The 23,576-nt window shown below is 44.5% G+C and overlaps 2 protein-coding genes across 2 annotated transcripts in view; one reads left to right on the top strand and one right to left on the bottom strand.

Moving 5' to 3' along the window:
• Positions 1-1,091: 1,091 nt before the first annotated feature.
• On the bottom strand, positions 1,092-4,880 carry LOC308299155 (uncharacterized protein; the record flags this gene model as incomplete). Its single annotated transcript, XM_080742873.1, has 2 exons — positions 1,092-2,414; positions 2,670-4,880. The coding sequence occupies 2 exons, from the start codon at positions 4,878-4,880 to the stop codon at positions 1,092-1,094; spliced, it is 3,534 nt and encodes a 1,177-aa protein (XP_080598999.1).
• Positions 4,881-17,577: 12,697 nt separating this feature from the next.
• The window catches only part of myo18b (myosin XVIIIB), a gene marked incomplete at both ends in the record, with an annotated part of 70,254 nt that continues 64,255 nt past the window's right edge, over positions 17,578-23,576 (top strand). Inside the window, 4 exon segments of the mRNA XM_080742872.1 lie at positions 17,578-17,616; positions 20,226-20,366; positions 22,082-22,186; positions 22,782-23,078. Coding sequence (XP_080598998.1) covers positions 17,578-17,616; positions 20,226-20,366; positions 22,082-22,186; positions 22,782-23,078 — 582 coding nt within the window.

The raw sequence follows: 23,576 nt of genomic DNA, 5'->3' as shown, positions 1-23,576 counted from the left end.
CGGGGACTGCCCCATAGGTCGAACTCCCGTTGGGTCGAACAGCGTCGGCAGGTTAGATAATCACCCGCGTCACGGTTACTGAGGTTAGGTTTAGGGTTAAGCATGGTTTTACTGAGGTTAGGATTAGGGTTTGGGTTAGAGTTTGGTGGTCGATCCAAAGGGTGTTAGACCTAATTGTTACCGTCAGTCCTTGTGCCTTTTATGCCCATATATGGAGATCCCTGATATCATCAATATTAAGCCCATATATGGACATACTTCTGTGTCAGTCTCATGTGGTATATGATGTCAGACATCTATATCAGTCATCTCCAAATTTGGGAAAAGGTAAAATTTTAATTAAAGTCAATGGAGAGAATGTATTTAATTGTCCCAATGAAGCCGGTAGATTTGACATATGGCCCAAGTGCGTGGCACCAAAACTGTGGGAGTAGCGTGGCAAAAAAAAGTTTATGGAATAAAGTCGGACAAGTACTAAGTCTGGTTGCCCTGCAGGGGCAACCACACCAATTATACATTTGAATGGAAAGTCCAATTCAACCTTAAATATAAGTGTCTTGCATCTGTATAATAGCCTTTTGATTGCACGGCATGGTTCTGTGTTTGATGGCAGATTATATTGGAAATGGTTTAGTTTAGTTTAGTTTAGTTTAGTTTAGTTTAGTTTAGTTTAGTTTAGTTATTTTCATTTTTATTTTCCAGAAAACAATGAAGCTTATAAACACATTTCATAGACATTTCATTTTCAAATAGTAGAGTAACTGCTTCCTTAACCCATTTACTGTGTGTTTGTTAAGAGCTGCTTTTAATGTTTGTTTTGCTATTTGCTACACTGCAATGATTGATTTTAATAATGTATGTTGTTACAACTCCTTATTGCATGCTGCCTTGGTGCCATATGGCTCCCTCGAAAATGACATTTTGACATCTCAAAGGTACTTACCTGTTTACGTAAATGTAATAAAAAAAATATAAAAAAAGCCAAATCAACAATGGGTCGGAAAATTGTGACACAACGTCTCGTTGCTTTTCGGGTCTGAGAGTCCACTCACCCTGGCCAAAGTCTTCAACCATTATGCTATCGTGTTCCTTTAACAGGCCTTCATCGCCTTACTCTCTAGTTTCTCTTTTCTGGTTTTGTTTTCCTTCAGGGCCCTCATGAAGAGTTTCCGGAACGTCTTGATTGTTCCAAAGAGCTCCTGTAAGGAGAGCTGATGAGCGTCTTCACACAGGTACACGGCCAGCTCGCCTCTCTTTCTGTCAATCTCTGAGAACCTCTCCTCCAAACCTCTGCATGCCTGCAGGCTTTCCTCAATAACTGTCGTGTATTGCTCCACGACATCTTCCACAGAGCTGGCGACGTCCTTGGCAGTGTCCTGCAGTCGCTTTAGTAAAACGCCAACCTCTGCTTGACTGTGCTTCAGGTCAACTCCTGCCGCCTTATCACAGATCTCTATATCATCTTTTAGTGCCAACAGTTCGGGGTGGTTCAGCTCAGCTTCCTCCAGGATGTGATGGAGCAGTGTTATCTGGCTCTTGTTGGCTTTGGTGTCAGCAAGCTTGGGCAGGGAGCTAATTTTGAACCCAACTGCGTTCCCTATGTGACTTCCATAGTTAAGGAAGTTTCCCACATCCAGGATAAGTCTGCAGAAACTGGGCAAGAGGAGGCTCTCCCTGAGGGAGAGGCAGGCGTCCTCCACCAGTCTGGCTTGGGGTATGATCATGTTCAGCACTTCACTTGTTTCTTCACACAGTAGCATACACTCGATCCTCAACTGATAACATGGGATCCTGAGTAGTGAGTAGTAGAAGCGGTCTACATAAGCCAACTTGTCTTTATTTCCTTGGAATGCCTTCAGATTTTCGATCTCGTGTTTTTCCGGAAGAAGTTTCAAGAGTTGTTTAAGAACCTCCACGTCAAACATGGTCCGATCTCCATTCTGGATCATAGCTACAAAGTCATCTTTTGAGCATTTGAAATGCTTCAGGAATATGCTCAGATTAAAGTTTTTGTTCGGCTCAACATAGGTAATCTCCTTGGCGGGAGCAGGACCAGTTGGCACTTTCTCTTTGTACTCATTCGCCGGGAAACAGAACAGCTGCTCGATGCTGTTGTAGTCGGGCTCCAGGCGGGGAGGGTCTTTCTCGGACAACAACCACATGCCGTCAGTAACAGCATGCAGCTTTTGCCAGTTCAGCTTCTTCATTGTCAGGGTCGGGCATCTCCCTGCCCCTGCTGGAGGGCTTTCCAGAGACTGCGGCTGGATGATGGAAGAAGGAGGAGGTGGAGGTGGGGGTGGGGGTGGAGGTGGAGCAGGGGTGGGACATATTGGCAACCGGGTCCTTGAGGCGCTTGAGGTGGTGGTGCTTCTGGTGGGTATGTCCTTTATGTCTGCAAGCATTGTTGGTGGAGGCTGAGAAATGGGATGACAGATTGGTAACTGGGTGCTTGAGGTACTTGAGGTGGTGGTGGCTTTCATCCACACAGCTGCAGGCCTCTCTGTCGGCTCTGCCTCCACTGGGGGTTCAGGGCTGTCAGTCGCTGAATAATCCTCCTCCTCCTTCAGCTCCTCCTCTTCTTCCTCCTCCCCCCCCTCCTCCTCCTCGTCCACACGTGGACTGTAAGAGCTAGGTGCACGGGATGGTGGGCTCTGAGGAACTCGCATTACTCTCTCTCTAGGTCCCGCCTGGTCAATCTGTTCAAAGAACTTCTTGATCTTCATGACTGACGGCCACTTCAGTTCCATGTCAGAAGGCCCCGTTCGTGGTTCGTCGTGGTTAATCGCTGGTGGTTCGTCGGGCCACCAGCGTTTAGGGCTGGCAGTCGACGCCGACCGTTTCAGTTCCTCCATAGAAGGCTTCACGTCTTCCTCCTCCCACCAGTGTTCAGGGCTGGTAGGAGTCTCAGGCCATTTCATTTCCATGTCAGAGGGCTTCACCTTTTCCTCAGCTTCCGCCGTGTATTCAGGGATGGCAGCTGCCACTCCCTTGTCTACCTGGCGCACACGATGTCCAGAGCCAGGAGCAACGGGGACGTCTCGGACGGGGGAGGTGGGGTATTTCATTTCCATGAGGAGAGCGGCAATACTTGCCATTTCCTTGACTTTGGCTGAAGGCTGGTGCCTTTTGCTTACTTCGTTCTCCTCTTCCGGTTCCTCTACCCAGCGGTCAGGGCTGCTGGACGCCACAGGCACGTGTTCCTCCTCCTGGACCACAGCGGTAGGGGCAGGCGCAGGGCTGGAGCATTTCACTTCCACAATATGAGGCACCACCCCTTCCTTGGAGCATTTCACTTCCACGATAGGCATTACCAATACTTCCTTGGAGCATGTTAAAGTTACTTCCACGACAGGAGTCACCATCACTTCCTTGGAGCATGTTACAGTTACTTCCATGGCAGGAGGCACCACCCCTTCCTTGGCCTCTGCCCAGTGTTCGGGACCCACTGCCACAGGCTCAGCCTCTACCCAGCATTCGGCGCTGGCATCTGCTATAGGCTTGTCCTCCATCTGGCCCACAGCAACTGTGGTCGCAACGACAGGAGTGGGGGTATAATACTCTTTGGGCTCAGGGACAGTAGTGGGCATATAATGCTCGACAGGAGTGGGGATATAAAAGCCTTTGAGCGCCTCATATGTGGGCACCGGCGCGTTCACTGTGCTGGTCAGACCCCCAAAGAGCCCTACACGTCCCTTCTTAGATGAGGGGCCCTTAAATGTGATTGATTTGAAGACGTCAGTGCACATGAATTTCTGAAAGCGCTCTGAATAGAAGCTTGGCTTGCTCACCGATACAGTATTCCCATCATAGATGGCAGCTTTATAGTAATGTTCAAGCTTCTTTGCCATCGTATAGGACTGCAAGATGTCAATGATGCCAACGTACACCTGCACCCTCTCACCCTTGGTGGTTCTTGCCTCTATCCCTCCCATTTGATCCTGCGTAGCCAGAGCCAACTTACAGATAGATCTCTGACTTTGTGTCCGTTGGTCCACAAAAGTCACCTCAGTCTCCTTTTTGGCCTGCTCCTGACTTGCCTGGTCCAAATTGTGGACACCCACCAGCAGGCTGTAGTCCATTATCTCAAAGCTCTGCAGCACCATACAATCTCTCTTGATGGACTTGCTGAGGTCCCCGTACTTGTCGGCGGCCAGCAGCAGGCCATCGGGCATGTCCGCAAGGAAGTCCAGGTCTTTGTAGGTGGGGATCGCCTGGGTTCTCTCCTTGGACGAAGCTGTTCGATTATATTTGGAGCCCTTCAGGTCATATTTGTGGTGCAGCTGTACGCCGCAGGGGATCAGATTGTTCATGACTACGAATCGAATCTTCCTTACCCCCATCTGTACGCAGTAGAGGCCGTAGAACTTTGGCAATAAGGTCTGTTTGTTCTGACTCAGATTCATGTAGTAACCAGGAAGCAGCCTCTGCAAAAACTCTGCCTCTTTGCGCTGCACCGTCTTAATGATGAACTTGTCATCGCTGGAAACGTAGAACACGGAGCCACTGGCCCCCGGGTTGGACAGCTCTATCAGAGACTGGTTGAACAGTGAGTGCACGTAGTCATTAGGCCTAATTGCAAATGTGTCCCTGAAGTAGCGAAAGGCCATCGGAGCGTACGTTGTGAACTTGAAGTCACTGTGCTGGTGAGACGGTGTCAGGTAGCTGCCTTTACTGGGGAAGAATAGAGTCTCCGACAACTCAAAGTCGGAGACCAGTATGTCTCTCTCTGGGTCCTGGCTCAGTTTCCCCACCGTGTGGGTTATGCCGAGCTCGATGGCGCCTTTCAGGGTGAACGAGGTTGTCTTCTTGTAGGTGGTCTCCCCTATGCGATTGACTCCACGATGACCAATCGTCTTCTTTTCCTTTCTCTTCTTTTTCATCGTGTGAGCTGAACATGGGCCTGCTGACGACTTCAAAGACGCAAATTCCTTTGTGATACTCAAACAGCAGGAGTATTGATCATCTTTAAAGCGAAAACAAGTGTTTGCTTTTGGTTAACAGCCTTTAAACATAGCTCCCCTGTATGTACAGAATACGTCATCAAAATAATGACGACGGCCTCGCCCCAAATATGGAGTTCCACAGGCTCTTCCAAGTGCTCTGGTCGGATGATGGGCGCGATGTCGGTGTAGTGGTTAGTGCATATGCCCTTCATGCGGAAGGTGAGTAGTTCAAACCCTGCCTAAGCCGACATCAGCAAGGGGGAGAAGATGACAGCCAGCCCCATGGCCTCCCCTAAGTAACAAGAAATCTTGTGAAATAAAATGTCGTCAACCAATCATCAAGGACGATGATACACGAAAGAAGAAGAAGATGGTCTGATGGTATGGTGTGTGTGATCATGGCAACCTATTTCAACAAACATGGATGCTAATAGGAATAGGAACCTGGCCCTGGTGCTATTGCTTGCAGCTTCTACTGCAGCGCCACCATGGGAAAATGTTGGGGTGGAATCTTTCCATGGCCCATAGTGTGCATGCAACATCTGTGACAGTAGGTGTGCACAGACACACACATAACCCAGTATAGTGGAAATAGTACTCACATATTTTACTTGAGTAAAAGTACCAATACTGCAATATAGAAGTAAGCAATTTACCCCGAGTGAGAGGACATTATGCTCTCATAATGTCCGCAGTGAGGGTGTTATCGGACGAGGCGCAGCCGAGTCCGATAACACCCTCACTCAGGACATTATGAGAGCATAATGTCCGACCCCGAGTGGTAAATAGCTTTTCTACCACTTTTTCCCGTATACATGAAAGAAAACACATAGTTGTAACTTGCAAGGATCTTAAGTTACAATCATTATTGCCTATAAAACTTCCGCGAGACAGCAGATAGTTCCACAAACAACATCTTCTACTCACCAACAGATGGCGCCAACTCCATACTAATCCATGCGTCTAGCTTACAGCTAAGCTAACGTCAGTTAGAAGTACCGTTCCGGCCGTAAATAGAGGCTGTTCGCTTCCAGAAAGGCATAGGTTCAGAGAAAAGGGGCTTTAAAGTTGGCGGATTGCATTGGATCCAAATAAATCGGCGACTATAGCATGCACGTTAGTAAACATAGGACCGTTGCCACCGTCATTTGTTGGTTGGGGGAAAGGTGTTCCGACTACCTCCTGAAGTCCCCGGATGTACACTGAGGTGCATTGATCTCGGACAAGTCCTCATACAACTTTGCGGCAGTTGTTTTGTCATAACCTCCGGAATTTAGCCAATCAGAATCCAGTATTTGAACACGTGACTAGAAAAAGTGGTAGAAATACTCTGTTACAAGTAAAAGTCCGGAATACAAAATGTACATTTAAGTAAAAGTATGAGAATGTTGGCTTCAAAATGTACTTAATGTAACAAAAGTAAAAGTACAAAATGTTTGAAAATTGCTGATCTACAAGCTCACAACGTGTGAAATTGTAGATCGGCTATTTTCAAAAGTGGTTTATGTGTGTTTTATAATAACATTATAATGTATATCTGCAAAGTAGTTTACAAGTGGTTTACAACTTTTAACGGTGCTGAGTCGGCTCATGCGACCTTCGCAACGCTCAACACGGCAACTCGCTCTCTACCGCTCGCTCGGCGGTGTCTCACGACGTGGCTCAAGGTCGCCTAAGATGACGCGCCTCTGTCATCTCCACCGAAAACAAGCGCTTCTTTATCTTAACCGAGACGGTGTTTTGATACACGCCTTTTTCTGACCTGTCTTCATGGATGGAATGGGAGGGAGGAACTATGGGAGGGAGGGAGTGAAGCCGATAGGTAACGAAATGTTGTGTATTAGCGTGACACACTCACTCACTGAGTGACAGACATGAGGTGGACGTTTTGATACTAACTGCGACCTGACGGTCGCAACAACCTCTGCCACCTCCTCCTGGCCTCTGGGCCTGTCAGGGATAATAAAGCTGTCCAATGATACAGCTAAAAGCACTTTAGCAGCCATGGGGAATGTGCAGAATGGGGTTGGGGGGAGAGGGGGGGATAATCATTATCTCCCAGAAGTTTCCCTTCCTTTCTCTCCTCCCTCTATCCAAATGACGTCTCCTCTCTCCCCTTTCATCCCCCTATCCAGACTGCTTCTCTTCCAGAGGACCCCCCCCCCCCCCCACACACACACACACACACACACACACACACACACACACGCACACGCACACACACGCGCACACACCCCGTTCAGCTGCTCGCTGTCAGTCACTGAATGTGGACAGCTGACAAGAAGCAGGTCACCGACGGCAGGGTGTTTTTCTAGCTGTAGCTATGGGGCAGTCTGGAGGCTGGACCTGGTAAACTCTACAGCGGTGGTTTTCAACCCTTTTCACATCAAGTTCCATTATTTATTCTGCTTTTGAGCCACGGACCACCATTTGATGAGACCCAAAGAATATGTAATTTTGTCCACAATTCCGTGCTGTATTGATAGAACAATTCGTCTATATTATTCTCTAATTGTATAAGCATCTTGAAATGTGTTAAAGTAATGCACATTTTAGTTAAAGATCTATAAGGGTCCATTTGGTCACCAACGCTCCGTCATTTATCTGGGGACCACCTGGTGGCCCCCGGACCATTGTTTGAGAACCACTGCTCTACAACATCAATGCCTCTCACACGTTTTCATGTCGAGGACCAACAAATTGATATGTAGCCTAATTGGCCCCTGTCCCTCCCTATACTTCGGGGGGAGTGAAATCCAATCACAACTAAGCGGTGCCAGGACAAATCTGCAATTTTTTCGAGCAGTGCTCCTGGAAGGAGCTATAAGCTCCATCATCTGGCTTTGTGATTGTACAGTATTAAAACTCACGGTCACATTGGCCAAGCTTGGCCTACATCTGGCCTACATCTTTGCACAAAGCGCCCCAAGGTTTATCGTACTCCCAGGGTCACATCGGCCAAGCTTCGCGGGGCGCTTAATGAAATTAACTCATAAATAGCACCGATTCGTCTGGTTTCCAGGCTACTATATTATGTGTTTGTACTTCACTCTGGACCTTTATCTCTCTCTCTCTCTCTGTTTCCTTTTATAGTTGAGTTTGTGTGGCCCTCCCTTCACACATCTGGCATTAATAATGTTCCTAACATTATTGGACCTGGCTTGTATAGTATATAGGCCACTACACTACGTTATGGTTTGTATCGTGCTCTGATTCTCACTTCCCCCGCTCTACTTTCCTCAGAGGAGGTGTGAGAAACCTGTAGCTCTACAACCAGGGTGTCATAGTCCCCCCCCCCCACCCCCCAACCCCCCCAAGCATGGGTATTTATAGAGGAATCAACTGTCAACCCAGCTGCACCGCTTATCCGTGTGTGTGTGTGTGTGTGTGTGTGTGTGTGTGTGTGTGTGTGTGTGTGTGTGTGTGTGTGTGTGTGTGTGTGTGTGTGTGTGTGTGTGTGTGTGTGTGTGTGTGTGTGTGCAGGGGTGTCGCACCAAATTCTGGGCCCTGGGTACAAGGATTCACTGCGGGCCCCCCACGAATGTTCTTCATAGGGGACGGGATTTAGACTGGGAACGCATTATTACGCATTAGTTTGTGCTTTAACTATTGAAAAATAGCAGATCTACAAGCTCACAGTGCCGCGCTGCGAGCTCTGCTATTTTTGAAAAATCTTAAAAATGTGTGCAAGTCTTTTTGTCTCTACATCAGTGGTGCTCAAACATTTTCATGTGAAGGACCCCCAAAATGATATGTATTTGGCCACGGACCCCCATCTCAAAATATTTAGTTCCAAGGACCCCCCAGAAGCAAAATTTTAGTTACAAATGTTCGCTAAAAAAAATACATATAATTCAAAGATTTGCGCACATTTTCACAACTTTTCAAAAATAGCAGATCTGCAAGCTCGTGCTATTTTCCAATAGCTAAAGTATAACATAATTAAGGCCCCTCCACCTTGGGCCCTTGTAACTAAGTCCCACTTTTTCCCCCCTTGTGACACCCCTGTGTGTGTGTGTGTGTGTGTGTGTGTGTGTGTGTGTGTGTGTGTGTGTGTGTGTGTGTGTGTGTGTGTGTGTGTGTGTGTGTGTGTGTGTGTGTGTGTGTGTGTGTGTGAGAGAGAGAGACAGACACTATTCCTGCATGCCCAGCTCGGCCTGTGGCCTGGCAGTGTGTGTGTGTGTGTGTGTGTGTGTCACAGTGGCGTTGGTGTTGGTGACTGCATGGTCACTCTACTCTCTCTGTCTCTCTGTGTGTCTCTCATGTGAAGGATTGTACCTGGTTCTAATTGTTTTTTGGCGTTCCTGTGCTGACTGTGAAGCCACCAAGAGGTATGTTTACGCTCTCGTCGCTGTCAGAAACCTCATCTCTGTATTTATTTTGAAGCTTTTGTGTTCCTTTCTTGCTTGATCACACTACATGCGTCACACGAAAGCAGCAAAAGTAGCAGATCCACCAGCCCGAAACGCTTGTAGATCTACTTTTGCTACGTTTGAATTTGACCCCGGAAAAATAACGGTCTTGGACATATGAGGTTTTCACCCGACAGAGACGACTTAATATGTGAACAACAACGGTTTCATGTGTTTTATGTCGTCCGTTTTAATAAACCACTGTTTTATATTTTGTCGACATACAAACCCTACAACGTGTGCGGTTGGAAGGCGCTGTGGGCTTGTAGACTATAGCCTTTTCAGCATTTATTTATATTTTTCAAATGACTATAACTGTTTTCAAGTGTGGTTTATTGGGCTGAAAGGGCAGGGACAGGATATGGGGCACAACAGCTGACATGGCCTTCAGTCCCCCAGGCTAAATAAAATGGAGTCTTTAGTGGTTCATAGGCCACCATGTCTCTGTGCCACGTTTGCTTGTTTGTTTCAGGGGTGACTAGAATACTTGCTGATGCTTGGAGAATTCCTACTGTATTAGCCATGACGACATTAGCAGTTCCTATGAAGGCCATGTCTATGATGCATTATAAACATCTCATAATGTTTTATATTATCATTGTTGTCAGGTGGAAACCTTGTATGTCGTTCGTTTTGTATTCATCATTTAAAAAAAATATTTAAATAAGTGATCTACAAGCACACAACGCCTCGCATCTTGTAGATCTGCTATTTTCACTTGTCTTGTGCGACAGTCTTGTATGATGAAGCAGGGCTTTACTTTACAAAACAACGTAAAAACCTGAAACTTGGAGGTTTCTGCCCGACAGTGATAGTATGTATATGCATATAACACTGCATAGTATAGTTTATAAGCACTCGATACTGAATAGTAATGATTGATCCTAGCACATTATCAAGCATTTTAAAAGTCGTAAACACATTATTACGCATTTTATAATGACTTGTCTTAAAGGCATAGTATACCCAAAACATACCTTTTTTCCGATTACTCACCCAATGGAGACTTCGTGGATATTCTTTTGTTTATGTCACATTCCTAAGCCAATAATTTGATCACCAGCAGTGGTTCGCTATGGAGACACAAAGTGTCTCCTCAAATGATTGGCTTTGACAAAAACAAACAAAAAAGAAATATCCATGAATTCAAGTTTCCATTGGGAGAGTAATCATGTTGGGGGTGAACTATCCCTTGACAGACCTTTTCTATTGGCCACAATCAGAGTATGATAATTAATGACCATAGCTGTAATGCATTATAATAACAATATTAGAATGCATTATAGTATGATTATAAGTCACTGATTACTAACATTCCTGTAGGTGTAGGTAGAATTGTTTAGTGATGTTCTTGCATAGATGTCATACTGTGACAACTGACAACTTATGACCTAACCACACTATAATGCAACAATATTACAATTATTATATGCATTATGACATTATTGTAGGCCTAATGTATTACAACAATGAGAATTATAATACACTTTCATTCTTGCCAACACTTGACCTTATAATTCATTTTCAAAATGCTTTATAATGTATGGTGATTATTGTTATAAAGCATACTTTATGAGTGCTAAAACTCTAATTATACAGGGATATACTGTAAGTAGATTATAATACATTATAAGTATGTTCATATTTAATGCATTACAGACATGGGCTTGAGGGCTTCATATAAAGTGTTACAGGAATGATATTCTAGAAAACAGATTAAGGAAGGATGGATGGATGGTGTCAAATCAGTGAGACCCCCTTGTTACTTTTATGTGACAATTCATCACACATAGATTTGCTTCCGTCATACAGTCTGGAGCAACGAAAGCTCTGAAAATTCTTCTTCAGTTTTCGTCTTTATAGTCACGCAAATTTGTCCTAATCCACATCAAAATAATCGAAGCATTTATGCAGCTTGCTGCTTCTCAGAAATGGGAATTCTAAAATAGAATGTAGAGAGAAAATATATTTTTGTGAACGGAAATGATGAACAGATGGCAGCTTCCGGTCTCGGCTTTCGAGAGGTGTAGTCCCAGACTGCATAGTAGGGCATTCACCAAATATTCGAATATTCGAATATCAAAGTCACTATTCAATGTTGTTCACCGAAGTCGAATATTCGTTTTTTTTTTGTTTGTTTTTTCAATGCCCCTGGTGGATGAATTTGTTAATGCTCTATACCAGGGCTTCTCAAACATTTTTAGGCCGTGACTCCCAAAATAAACATATATGAACTGGGGACCCCCACCCTGACAAGCACTTGGAATTGTAGGTATTAATGTGACTCGGTTACACAGATAAATATTGTGAAAATAGCTGATCTACATGCTCACAACGCCTCGCAACGCCCATGTTCGCCTCTTGCTTTCTTAATATTTGACAGTTTGGCCAGTCCTGTCGAATATTCGACTATTTGAATACTTTGAGGTTGAATAATTCGAATGCTAAAAATCACTATTCGTGAATGCCCTGCTGTATTTGAGAGATTGTGGAATAGTTGTCTGGCTACGCGATACAAACATGTAGCCCTCGGGCAGAAGCCTTCCTGTCCTTTCCAAGGGTTGGTGTAGAATTCAGGTTGTGTCATCATGCTACTGACATGGAGTCTTGTTACAGTTGTTTACAGGGACTTACACAGTAGCACCAGTATGTCAACATACGTCATTATTCACCCTTCATAATTCGGAACACTCTACGCTACAGCAAGGGTCTTCAACAGGGTGTCCGGGACCCCTAGGGGGTCCTCAGAGTTACTACAGGGGGTCCTCCAAATCTTTGTGTGACAGAAACCTTTCTCCTTTTTTATATTAACCACTTGAACCCTAGTGTCCATATTCAGAGAACTTAAGCCAAAAATAGCAGAACCACAAGCTCACAACGCCTCGCGCTGCAAGGTGTTGTGAGCTTATAGATCGGCAAAGAGGTTTGATGTAGAGGGGAAAAAGAGCAGACTAAGTACAGAGTGAAAGGTCAAATGTATTATGTATAAAGAATTGACATGAATCCAAAATACACAGATGATTTTGTTTGACAGCACAAAAATGTTAAATGTTTTGCCTTCATTTATTTGCATTACAAATGTTATGCCCAGTATTATAGCTTGTTGTTATATATTGTTATTGTGAGCGTTGTTTGTGGATAATGTCACACCGACATTTTACTGCTTGTAGGCCAGAGATTCAAATACAAAGGGAACCAAATGGACTTGTAACAGGTCCATTTGGTTCCATTTGTACAGATTCTCAGAGTTGGTGTCCAGTGACAAATAAACCCCTTAATTCTTTAATCTTTGAACGTAATACAAACAATAATGTTTCACAAAGTGTTCCTTTAGGGCAGTGGTTTTCAACCAGTGGCCCGGGGACCACCAGTGGTTCTCGAGAGGGTTCCAGGTGGTCCTCAGCTAAATGATGGAGAGAGAGTTGGTCACCAAATGGACCCTCTTGAGTTAAACTGGCCCATTTGGTTTACGCTCTCAATAGACTTATTGTTATATTATTGTTTAACATCTCCATTACTTAATTCACTGCATTACTTAAGAAGTCTACACAATTAGAAAATGTAGAAAATGTGTTATTTTGGTCAATGTTTGCCTGTTATCTCTCCTATGGCACCACAATCAATACAGCTTGGAATTGTGGACAAAATCTGATCCAAAGATAACAAAATTAAATATTCTACATTTTGGGTCAGAGGCCAAATTCCATCAAATTGTCACTGTCGGGTATCGTATCTCCAAGTTTAAAAGTTTTATGTTTTTTCATAAAGTAAAGCCCTGCTTCATCATACAAGACTGTCGCACAAGACTATAGTGAAAACAGCAGATCTACAAGGGGAGGCGTTGTGTGCTTGTAGATCGGCTGTTTTCACTAGTTTAAATCGTTTTTAAAATGATAAATACACAACGAACGGTTTTGGAGATACAAGGTTTCCACCCGAAAGCGAAGAAATGGTGGTCTGTGGCTCAAATTGCGAATAAATAATGGGCCTTGAGGTGAAAAGGGTTGAAAACCACTGCTTTAGGGATAAGCATGTTCCAGTCAACATCAGTGTAGTGAGTTGAGCGACCTTCTAGTTGGTATATTTGCAACAGAAGGTCAAATTTGTTCTCTGCATGTACAGTAAGTACACCCATTCGATTTGAAGCAGAGTTGCTGCCATAATTAAAAAGTAAATCGGGGTCCCTGAAAATAATGTCAGTCTAAATAGCTACCGCATGGCAGCCCAGCCTCTGATGATTGGCCGAGGCCACTGGACTGAAATAAGAGCGCTTCTAAGAACCAATTGCAGAACTCTGGTGGTGTGTAAATGCTGTCCATTCATTGGACTGTAACGATCTACTGTGCAGGGACATGCTGGGCCCCTGATTCAGCCCGGGAAAAAGAGTTGGAGAGGCCCTCATTGCGCGCTATAGAGAGAGATCTCTCTCTATAGCGCACTCAAAGATTTGTGACAAAGTGAGAAGCCAGTGGGCCAATTACATGAGTTATATTTTGTTGTTGTCGGGTGGAAACCTTGTATTTCCAAAACAGTTTGTTTTGTATTTATCATTTTAAAAATGATTTAAACTAGTGAAAACAGCCGATCTACAAGCACACAACGCCTCGCACCGCGAGGCGTTGTGTGCTTGTAGATCTGCTGTTTTCACTACTTTTGTGCGGGGGCTTTACTTTGCGAAAAAAATTACAAATTTGAAACTTGGAGATACAAGGTTTCTGCCCGACAGTGACGATTTACTTTGTTGGCCGCCCAACCCCCAAAAAGGAACAAAGGCCGACATTTTATTTCCATTTTTTTCCTAATGGCCGGCCTGGACCGGCCCGGGAATGAACCGGCCGTTGGGGAGTTGTCCCGCTTTTCCCAATGGCCAGCACGTCCCTGCTACTGTGTGTGTGTGTGTGTGTGTGTGTGTGTGTGTGTGTGTGTGTGTGTGTGTGTGTGTGTGTGTGTGTGTGTGTGTGTGTGTGTGTGTGTGTGTGTGTGTGTGTGTGTGTGTGTGTGTGTGTGTGTGTGTGTGCGCGCGCGTGTGCGTGATGAGATGTATCCTCTCAGACTCAAAACATTTGTGATTTTTTTCCCACAATTCCATGCTGCATTGATGTTGGCACCATAGGAGAGATAAACAGGCAAATGATGAGCAAAATAACAATTCTTCTACATTCTGTAATTGTGTAGACTCCTTGTAAATTATGTAATGCAGAGGTTTAACAATATTGTACCACTGTAATCAATCAACCACTGGTTGACGCCACCACCATAGAGGATCAGATTACTTTGTTTAGTTAACATGACACGTGCTGTATAAAGCACCATTCACACTGAGCATGCATAACGACACCTATAAGGATGATTTTGTGAGCATAATGAGATATATTATATCCACGCTGAAGAACCATAACGTTCCATAAACAGTGGCACACGAGGTGGGGACTGGGGAGAGAGATCAAGACATCTCGGAAAAGGACGCAATAGAATCTGACTCTGATGATTAATTCTAGGAGGTAGTTGTTGTAGGCAATGACAAATTAACCGACCACTGGCGACTAGCTAGCGTTAGCTTCATAAGTCTTCTTGTCGTCATCTACATTGATAACGAAACCTTCTGAGGGTGAGCGACAGATTGCATCCCAGATGTCTGACGTGTTTTGAATGTCTGTCGATACTCAGATCGTTCACAAAATCACACTGAAAGTTGATCCAAGCGATATAGTCTGCGACCATAGTTGTGGTGTGGGTGCTGCTGTCCATTTGACTTGTTATTGTGCTGTGTGTGAATGGTCCTTGAGCCTTTTAAGATACTAGAGGCCACAAATAATGTCCAACAACATCTCTGAATTACATGTTCTCACCAGTGATGAAAGAAGTGTCGTCAGAGCTCATAGGCCCGGAGGTGTGAAAAGTCTCACAACTGAAGGGTGATTTGACACCTGCTTGTGTGCCATCATGTTATCAAGAGTAAAAGGAACGGGGCGCCTGGTGGCCTAGTGGACCAGGTGCATACCATATAGGCATTGCCATTTCGGCATCAATGCCTGTCGGCGTCGCCGGTTCGATTCCCGATCCGGGCGACCTTTGCCGCATGTCACTCCCTGTCTCTCCCCCATTTCCTGTCAGTCTACTGTCCTATCCATTAAAGGCAAAAAGCCCAAAAACAAATCTTAAAAAAAAAAAAAAAAAAAAGTAAAAGGAACACAGCATCCATTTTCACCCTTGTCTTCATATAGTATATGTCCTCAATAATGCTCACCCTTAATAATGCTCACCCTCAATAATGCTCACCCTTATCTTCATATAGTATATGTCCTCAATAATGCTCAGTATCAGGGACGTGCAGAGAATGTTAGAGAGGCAGTTGCTGAAATTTCTAAAAGGGCCTTTTGGTGAAAATATTGAAAATAGCCAACCTCCAAGCTCGTGCTGCGACACGTTGTGAGCTTGGAGGTACTATTTTCGGTACTTGATACCACACTAAACTAAAGCATAATCAAGTGAACACTGCACTGGAGATTTTGTCGTACAGCATAGATTTCTACACAGAGAGGGCAATTCTTTCAACATAAGATGCTGCATTCAAGTTCAGGAGAGTTTGGACAAGTCAATTCTCTTGAACGCTGCCTTCAGGTATGGCATGGAAAAGAGGGCATTTGCATTTCTTTCACCATGGTGAAAACTGCTTTCTCTGGAGAGGGAACGTTTTACAGACGGGTAAAAGGGCAGGGGCTTAAACCCCCTTTTATATCTACTAGCCCTTACCCGTTCAAAGATATGAGCTCTGAAATGATGTGCAGTGTGTGGGTTATGGGGTGTGCACTGTGCACACAGTATATGAGGGATGGAAAGTAACTTTAACTGGTGCTTGCATGATAATATGTAGGAGCATCAATGTAAGAAATACCCGTTTCGTTTAATGGCTACAGAGATACTGTGTACCGATCTGCATGATTTTTGGACAAAATCTGTAACAGGGCCAGACAACAGACCCACCCGCCCGCCCGCCCACACACACACACACACACACACACACACACACACACACACACACACACACACACACACACACACACACACACACACATGATTTGTGAAAGTGACAAACGGGCTTCACAGTTATGTTAGGTGTGTTTATATGCTAATGGTGATGCGATTTCAGATCAATTGCTCCAGCCACTGAGGAGAAACGCGGTGACAGACACTCACTCAGACAGACAGACAGACACTCAGACAGACAGACATTTGGAAAATTATATGTTGGATATGTGCACGAGCACGACACGTGCCTGCTCAGTATAAGATGGCACCATTTCCGTTTACTCACTCTGGAGAATTGGGAGAGTTCTGAAACAATAGGCATTCCAAGCTAATCCAAATGTATTTTCCTGCAAAGTTATACTGAAATAGAAGACGCCATTGTATCAACAAAAACACAAGGGCTCTATCAACACATGGCTCCCATGTGGCCGGCCTAGTATGACATCAACAGTCATATCTGTCCATGACATATCTATTGCCAGAGAGACAGGAGGCCGAACATCAAGGTTCTTCCTGAATGAGCAAACATAGGCAAGAAACAATAAGACTTTCAGAACGCTTGCTGTACATGCATTCCAGTGAGTTCAGACTCACTCAATATGGGATTATGAATTACTGACTGAATTACTGGGTAGAAATAGACAGGGAACTAACTAGAGACGGGTGAACGTGAAAACAATCAACACAGGTTGATGAAAAAAGACACTGAAAATGTTTCCTTTAATGGCTGTTGAAATCATGTTTACAACCCCACTCTCTCTCAGTCCTTTTCTCAACTGTCTTACTTCTGACCAAAACATTTTTCAGAGAAGTACTGGTTGACACCCAAATGGTGTGTACTGCAGACTTGCAAAGATCAAATGATGGAAAACATGTTGCTTCTGGTACCAGAACAGCGCAACTAGCAGCCAATCATAGGAACTTTTACGTAGTTCTGTGTTTGCTTCATTCTAAATCCGGACAACTGAGCGCGTCCTCCTTTCATTTTGACCATATCTTCTGTCTTAACCGTATCTTCTCATCCTCAGGTTAACGTTCTCTCTCTGTTTGTGTCTCCCCCCCCCACACTCCCCTCCCCCTCCTCCCCTCTGTCCATCACACCTGGCCAGCATCTGTGTGACTCCTCCTCCTCCTCACCCCTTGAACCCTTGAGCCTAGCAGCAGCAGGCTTCAACAACAACCACAACACCACCATGGCATTATCTTCACGCTTAAAGCTTTGGGAGAAGAAGGGAGGTGCAGAGATGTGGCACGCTTGCATGAACTGAGTGCACGCTTGCATGATCTGAGTACACGCTTGCATGATCTGACTGCACGCTAGCATGATCTGAGTGCACGCTTGCATGATCTGACTGCACGCTTGCATGATCCTTTCAGGTCGATTTATACTTCGTTACGTGCTGGCATGGCACGCCACAGGGTTGATTTTGACAAGTCTTTTGAAATCAAATTTCCATTTAGTTTTAGTCAGGCATATAGTTGACTGAATATCATAAGGTTTTAGTAAAACTTTTGTCTACAGTTGATTTACCGGTGGTCAAAGTTTTATGTTGGCAGGCATCGATGGTGTTTGGAGTGACACCCACGTGCAACCAAGCATAAAATGACACATTTTAGATATACTGGATCACTAGTCCCTTTTGTCAATATATTAGTCACAGTTTTATATTCATGATAGCCTAGTTAGTTTTGAATTTGTTTTCATTTAGTTTTCATCAGTGAAAAAAGGTAGTTGTCATAGTTTTACTCAACAAAATTAACACTGGCGTGGCACAAATAGCCAATATACAAGTTCAGAACAGGCCACACGCTGTGATGCATCGTGAGCGCTTGTAGATCGGCTATTTTCATATGACGAAGTATAAATGTGTGTCGGATGGACATATTCTCCCACCGCATGTTGAGTGAATGCTCTATTCTATTTCTAACCCATGCACACATTATCTGCTCATACACTCACAATGCATGCCGCAATGTTAGTCATCATGCAGTGTTATCCTCATTCATTCCTTCCATGCATCTACACTACAGTATGTATTTCTTGTGTTGAACTGTGTATCTATAACTGTCAGGTGGTCATCATTTACTGTCAGTTTTCGTACCAAACCCAGCACCAATGCCAGAGAGCTCTAGTGGAAAATGGGAAACAAAGTGCACCGCTGTGTTTTGTTATGTGTTAAATCTGTGTGCCTTTTGTTGTCACTCTTTGATCATAACGACTGAATAGCTTGCATTTAGACAAATATGGTAGAAATATTAGATGCACGGACATACTACTGTATGTAATATTCAATTCTAGATAGCCATACTGTCCTATGTACTCGATAGTCCTTTATTTATCCTGCGAGAGAAATTCACTTGTCATAACCATACCATAGCATGGTATAAAATTTTGCACAGATACAGACAGGTGTAGAGCGTACAGCTAAGCCTCTACAGTAATAATAATATATAAATACCAAAAGGTGGTATAACATATCGCGTGGACATCTGGAACTTGGAACCGACCGGGATTTGCTTGATGTATGAGCAATTAGCAGCTATTAAAGGTGGTTTAAGTGATGTGTTTTGCTAAAATAAGTGTTAAAAAACACATTCTGATATAGTAAACATTGTTATAGAGTGTTTGTTCAGTAACAGGAGTCTTCCCCGTTAACATTTTCAGTTCAGGATACACATTTCAAACAGGATACAGGAAATGTGAGGTAGAAACAACAAAAAACGTTGAAATTGGAAGTGCAACACCAACAAACAAGCTGATGAAGTGTCATTGTGCGGTTCTCTTTCCTGATTGGATGAAATTGGTATCCTGACCTGAAAATGTATGCACTGTTTACCAAAGAGCTATAGAGAGACCTCTTCTATATTTGACCGTGTGTGTGCACCGTATGAGTATGGCCGTATGCACCGTATGAGTATGGCCGTATGCACCGTATGAGTATGGCCGTATGCACCGTATGAGTATGGCCGTATGCACCGTATGAGTATGGCCGTATGCACCGTATGAGTATGGCCGTATGCACCGTATGAGTATGGCCGTATGCACCGTATGAGTATGGCCGTATGTCCGTATGAGTATGGCTGTATGCACCGTATGAGTACGGCCGTATGCACCGTATGAGTACGGCCGTATGCACCGTATGAGTACGGCCGTATGCACCGTATGAGTATGGCCGTATGTCCGTATGAGTATGGCCGTATGCACCGTATGAGTATGGCCGTATGCACCGTATGAGTATGGCCGTATGCACCGTATGAGTATGGCCGTATGCACCGTATGAGTACGGCAATGCCAGCTGCAGCTGTTGAGCAGGCTGCACCGCTCACTTCACACAAGTGTTTATTTCTTTACAAATTAATGTTGTTTTGACAATAAAATGGCCTGTTGCTTACACCACCTTTAATAGTTATAAATATTATTGTATTACCAAGCCTTTTTACTCAAGCAAGAGGCGTAGCATCACTTGGGTGACAGCTAGTGGGGTTCCTCATAAAGAATAAACAATAGGTATACTGTAGGTACAGCATGTAAACAGATCTTATCAACAATATAGGCTATACGGCACATACAGTATACACAGAGCCCACAATGACATGATGAGTCTACTACCACTGCTTCTCAAAGTCAGGTCCAAATGGGCGTTTACGGGTGCGTAACTATCTAGTATAAATGGACGGGTCCCATTTGGTTCCATTTGTACACTCTCAGAGTTACAGACCCGTAAGCGTCCATTTGGGCCCATTATTTTGGTCCCCGGACCCCCTACATTGAGAAGCCAGTGGTCTGGTACCGTCACCCCTGCATTCATCCCTGCCCTCCACTGTTCTCTCCATCGTACAGATAAAGGAGGAGAAGACCCCCCCAGAGGAGCCCCCTCCTCCTCTCACCCCTCTGCCAGGAGGCTTCCTCAAACAGCTGGTCAGAGAGACAGAGAAGGAGACCAAGCTGAAGGAGCCCGAAGTAACAAACGACAAAGTTACAGTGAGTTTGTTCTGCCTCTTCTCCTGTGTACTGTTAACTGTACACACACACACACACGCACATATACGCACGTCGTACGCACGGTCGCACAAATTCATTTTGTTTTAACAATAAAATGGCCTGTTGCTTACACCACCTTTAATAGTTATAAATATTGTTGTATTACCAAGCCTTTTTACTCAAGCAAGAGGCGTAGCATCACTTGGGTGGCTACGCCTATTGTTGTCTCCACCAGCCGAAGGCATGGGGGAGAGTATGTTTTCCCCTCCGTGCGTCCGTCCGTCCGTGCGTCCGTCCGTGCGTGCGTGCGTCCTCGCAGTTTGTGAGCACCTAATCTCAGTCGCCGTTGGCCCGATCGCTGCCAAAGTGAGCACACACACTCCCTGGATGCCAATCTAGAACCTCTGCCCTAAATTTTTCAAATGGGCCTTTTCTAGCGCCACCTAGTGGCCGATGTTCGCAAAACACATTTATGTGCACTACTCTTACAGATTTTGTCCAAAAATCTTACAAATCGGTAGGCAGTATCTCGACAGTCATGTGATCGACACGGATCTGTCCGATTTTGCATATTCCATCCTGATTGGCTAAGGTTGGCTTCCAAAGTTTGTAGGATCGAGCCGTTTTGAACAAAATGCCTCAAATCACAAACGCAAAGTGTGATTATCATGAAATCGCGCACACACGTTCCCACTAGGCCGAGGAAGAAATGCCATTCATTTTTTTTAAATCAGCCTCATGGTGGCGCTATAACAGGCCAATTTGTGGTTTTACCTATAACTCCACCGATCAGTTTCAAACTTTGTAAGCGCACTCCCTAGAGGCTAAGGATAAACCTTTGCCCTGCATTTTTCACATCAGCCTTTTATAGCGCCACCTTTGGGCCGACTTATGTAAAACACATTTTTGGATATTACTCCTTGAGATTTTATCCAAAAATCATGCAAATCGGTAAACAGTATCTCCATAGTCATGTGATCAAGTCCGATCCATCTGATATTTCATATTCCATCCTGATTGGCTAATATTGGCTTCCAAAGTTTGCAGGATTGCTCCGTTTTTGAACAAAATGCCTCAAATCATCAACGCAGCTTGCGATTACCGTGACATTTGCCACACATATTCCCACTAGGTCAAGGAACAAATGCTACCTTTTTCACATTGGGCTGTTATAGCGCCACCAGCAGGTAGACTTTAGCAAAACACATTTCTGGAACACAATGCTTCAAATCATGCATGCAGCATCCGATTGCCATGAAAGATCTAAGGTGACAAACATATGCCACCCTTTTTACATTGGCCTATTATACAGTAGCACCACCAGGATGCACACCCTGGTGGAGACCTGTGCTCGGAAGAGCACTGCTTCTAGTTTCTTCTGCGGTTCTTTGCACTTTGGGGTGCATGGTTGAGGTGCTAGACTGAGGTGCAACACTGTTGTCAGCCCTTGTATGGTTCTTTAGACTAGTCACTAGAGGTTCTATGTTAATTGGTTGTAGTTTAGGCTATAGAGCTTCTAGAGAGAGATTTAGGACACTGCACGCAGACTATTGTAAAAAAAAACAATATTAATATTCAATAATGTATTGCCAAAACAAACTGGAATTCTGGAAATCAGCTTCAAATCCAGTAGCGCCTGGTTTGGATTATTATTATTTTTTTAAGTCAAAGGTGACAGGTCCTGTACTGTACATGTGCGTCCCCTCTCTCTCCAGGTCAGTAAACTGGCTGACAACCTGGTGGGTCAGTTCCTCCTTCCAGACCAGACTCCGCCCATCCTGGAGGCAGAGATGGCGTTGCGAGCAGAGCAGCAGGCCAAAGTATGTATACTCTCAACGCTGTGGTTCCCCAAGCTTTCAGGTCGAGATCCAAAAGTGAGATTAGATGTTTGGCCCCGGACTACAGATAGCCGATCTACAAGCGCACACCGCGTCTTCCTTCCTGCGTTGCGAGCTTGTAGATCGGCTATTGTCACTACTTCTTAATCATTAGTTGTTTTAATTTATGGAATTTCTTAGATGTGTTTGTTTGTTTGTTTTAAAAATGTATAATACAAAAACCTGTAACCTCTAAATCTGTATTTAAAAAAAAGAAACTATACTTTTGAAATGTATATATATACTGTATCGTTTTAAAATGGAGGAAAAGAAATTGGGATTTTTACTTGAGTCTCAGGCCCACTCTCAAGTAGTATAGATAGTATAAATACTCAAGTATTAATTCTAAACATGTCCTTCAGTACAGTATGTTTGCAAGTGAATGTACTTACAGTAGTTACTGTCCACCGCTACAAAACAGGCAGCCACAACAAAAACAACACCAACACCACAACAGACAGCACCTACAAAAACATCGACTGCACCACCGCAACAACAGACAACAACTACAAAAACAACGACTGCACCACAACAACAGACAACAACTACAAGAACAACAACAACAGCAGCAGCAGCACCACCGCAACAACAGAGACAGACGCCCGAGCTGAGCAGAAAACAGAAGAGCAGGGCTGGAAGCCCGGAGACGCCCAAGCAGCAGCAGCAACAAAAACAACACAGCAGGTCAGAGCAACAGGTGACAAGGGACAAGGAGGCACCTCCGCCGAGGACAGAGAAGATGGCCAAGCAGGAGAAAGAGGGAGGAATGGAGGAGAGGCAGGAGCCAGAGGGAAGACAAGCAGACGCCACCATCCTAGAACACCAGAAGAAAGAGGTATGCAGTCTCACATGAGCCATGCATGTGTCAGTTAACGTCTCCCACGTGGAAAGACAACATCTTAAAGGGGGTGCCATAGTTTTGTACTGTTTCTGTTTTGTATGTGTCTATGGCAGGGTTCCCCAATAGGCGGCCCGCGGGCCGCACTGTCTGGCCCCCACCAAGTACCAACCCCAGTAATAATGGTGGTATAAGAGCAGCAACAACACAAGTATATCGTCGTTGTCGTGTGGAAATCTCGTATCTCCCTTTGTACGTTCTTTTGCGAATCATACAAGGCCATCGCACAAAAGTAGTATCTACAAGCACACAACGCCTCGCAGTGCGAGGTGTTGTGTGCTTGTAGATCGGCTGTTTTCACTAGTTAAAATAATTTAAAAAACAACATATCTGAACTGTCGCTGGAGTAGCGGGAACGCCACCGTCACCCCCTGCAGTGTTGTGGCCCTCGGCTTGGTACCCTAGACATAATTCGGTCCTTGAGGAAAACTAATT

This window comes from Nannobrachium achirus (assembly GCF_963921795.1).
Source record: "Nannobrachium achirus genome assembly, chromosome: 15".
Taxonomy (NCBI): Eukaryota; Metazoa; Chordata; class Actinopteri; order Myctophiformes; family Myctophidae; genus Nannobrachium; species Nannobrachium achirus.
Note: the sequence above shows the minus strand (reverse complement) of the source record. Positions and strands in the feature narration are given on the sequence as shown.